The following is a 2,335-nucleotide window of genomic DNA, read 5'->3' as shown; positions in this document are numbered from 1 at the left end:
CAAAATATATTTAATGAAAAAGTGGTTATTATATAAAATAATGAAAAATAATAAATATTTATGATAAAATATTTTAAAATCGTGGTTATTATATTAAAATAAAAGTAATACTTTAATGTTTAATTTTTAAGCCAGTTTCATACTAAACATATAATCTTTAACAACAATATATCATCAGTAATATTAATATTACTTACGGTTAGATAAATTGTCTACAATTGGTAAGTTTTTCTAAGAATTTATATTTGTAGGTAATGTTATTAGTATTAGTATTAATATTAGTATTAGTATTAATATTAATATTTGTAACAATGTACATATACAAAAAGCACATGTACATACCCCCACATACCCACATGTAATTTGCTTTTCTCTCTTTCCATCTTTTCAACCCTCTTTCTTTTCTCTTCACTTCTCATTTCATACATCATCTATTTTAAAATCCGATTGAGTTAAATGATTTGTATTATATATGAATGATGAAAATTGTATGAAATTGATGTCATACATTTGGGATAATGTATGAGTTATTGTTGGATGATAAATTAAGTATGAAAAGTCTATGTTTAACATCTAGAGGATCCTCTAGCGTTAGTGATGATCTAAGTCATATAAACTAAGATATCATGTGGTGAGAAGCTGATGAGTGAGTGTGAGTTCATATACACCGGGTCCCGTTGTAGACACTCAGTATTGGATGTTTGAAAATATATAGATTAGATGTTAGTCTCTAGTAGGGACATAACTAATGAGTCTTCCGAAAGACGATAAATTCATGAGTAGTCAGTGTTAAATGAAAACAAAGTGCTATGAATTGAAATGAAATCCAATGATTATGATTGAAAATAAATCCATATTTGGTCTATATGAATGTTGTAATTGGTATTGAAATTTTATTAATTTATAAAATGGTCTCTATTTTAGTCCAATAATAACTAATTATTTTGGTTTTTAAAATTAATTTCCATTTTAAGTGGATCTTGAATTTCTCAATCCAAACATGTATAATAGTTAATAACATATTTTCTTTTTTAAAAAAATTTAATAAAAAAATATTTAAAGTGTGTTCCAACCATTAGTTAGGGTTCCAATTGCACCTTATTCAAAGGAAAAGACTACAAGTGAAGCTATAACCATTGCGAAATACAAAGAACGTCCCAAAGACAAAACAGAAACTGATAATAACACATATTAAGATAAAAATATATCTAATTCCATCGACCACAAATTCGATTGGCACCTTCGTACCTACATGGTCCTTCTTGATTTATAAACCAATTGCACTGTTTGCAACCTCCATCTTCACTCGGCACACACATATCAAAGTTGTTAAATGCATCTTTCCATTGAAAGAAACAAGAGAATGGTGACTTTCCAGGTGTGCTACCACCAGAATAATTCAACTCATAGAAGCTACCTGGGTGAATAAGGTGAAGCTCAGGACCAAGATTGCTGCAGTAAATGGTTACGTCAAACTCCAAACTATTTGTGACGTTAACAACTGCCATGCCATTCTTTGCTGACAACAACAACAGCATGAGCACCCACAGACTTGAAACACTCCTACCCCATGATGACATTCTTCCACTTTTCACCAATCCTTTTTCTTTTTTCAATAATCTTTTTCAATGTTCAAGAAATATATGCTTCTGATGGGTTTTTATAGATACAAAAAATTAAGATATTATGTCCTGAAATATAACCCATTAAAGAAACCAAGGTTTAGCTTTCTTAGTAATCACAACCGTTAATTTCATGTATCTATATATATGGTTGGAAGTTTGTGGTTTGAAAGGGTGAAAGGTTTTTTCTGGTGGATTGAGCATTGATATTGATACCAAAGGAATGTCAATGAGAAGATGGTGGCTTGGCATGGCAAGTATCACAAACTATTTTAAGTTTTTTGTGACCATGCTGCGTTACATGCTTTGCTTCTTTTTCGGCTCTCATGCAAGATGGATGGGTTTAGGTTTTTTTGGGAAGAGTTGGAGCAGTTTCATTATGCTCCGTTTTATCTAGAGTATGTAAAGATTGTAGGTTAAGACTTATAATGTTTGCTTTTTTTTCTAAGTCATAGTGGAATCTAACCTTGTGATTATATATATGGTTGTGATACTCATGAAACATTTCTATTAGTTTAATTTATTTATTGTTGATAAAAAAAAATGTTAATATAGTTATTCATTAAAGAAACTTATTATTCAATATTTTTAAAATAAAATAAAAAATTAATTTCAGTTAATGATAATTTTATCTAACTTAAATAAAAAATTTATTTTCTAATATCAAAATTGTTATGTTTAATAAAAAATTCATTCATTTAGATATATGATAA

General features: G+C 28.5%; 1 protein-coding gene across 1 annotated transcript; it reads right to left on the bottom strand.

Annotated features, from left to right (window-relative positions):
- Positions 1–1,208: 1,208 nt before the first annotated feature.
- Positions 1,209–1,580, bottom strand: LOC137823585 (S-protein homolog 5-like). Its single transcript, XM_068628787.1, has one exon. The coding sequence runs from the start codon at positions 1,578–1,580 to the stop codon at positions 1,209–1,211; it is 372 nt and encodes a 123-aa protein (XP_068484888.1).
- Between the last annotated feature and the right edge of the window lie 755 nt (positions 1,581–2,335).

This window comes from Phaseolus vulgaris, chromosome 8, assembly GCF_000499845.2.
Source record: "Phaseolus vulgaris cultivar G19833 chromosome 8, P. vulgaris v2.0, whole genome shotgun sequence".
In the NCBI taxonomy this organism is placed as follows: Eukaryota; Viridiplantae; Streptophyta; class Magnoliopsida; order Fabales; family Fabaceae; genus Phaseolus; species Phaseolus vulgaris.
This window is presented reverse-complemented; position numbering and strand designations above follow the sequence as displayed.

Coding starts and splice junctions, on each gene's coding strand:
- LOC137823585 (XM_068628787.1), bottom strand. CDS start 1,580: ATGTCATCATGGGGTAGGAGTGTTTCAAGTCTGTGGGTGCTCATGCTG.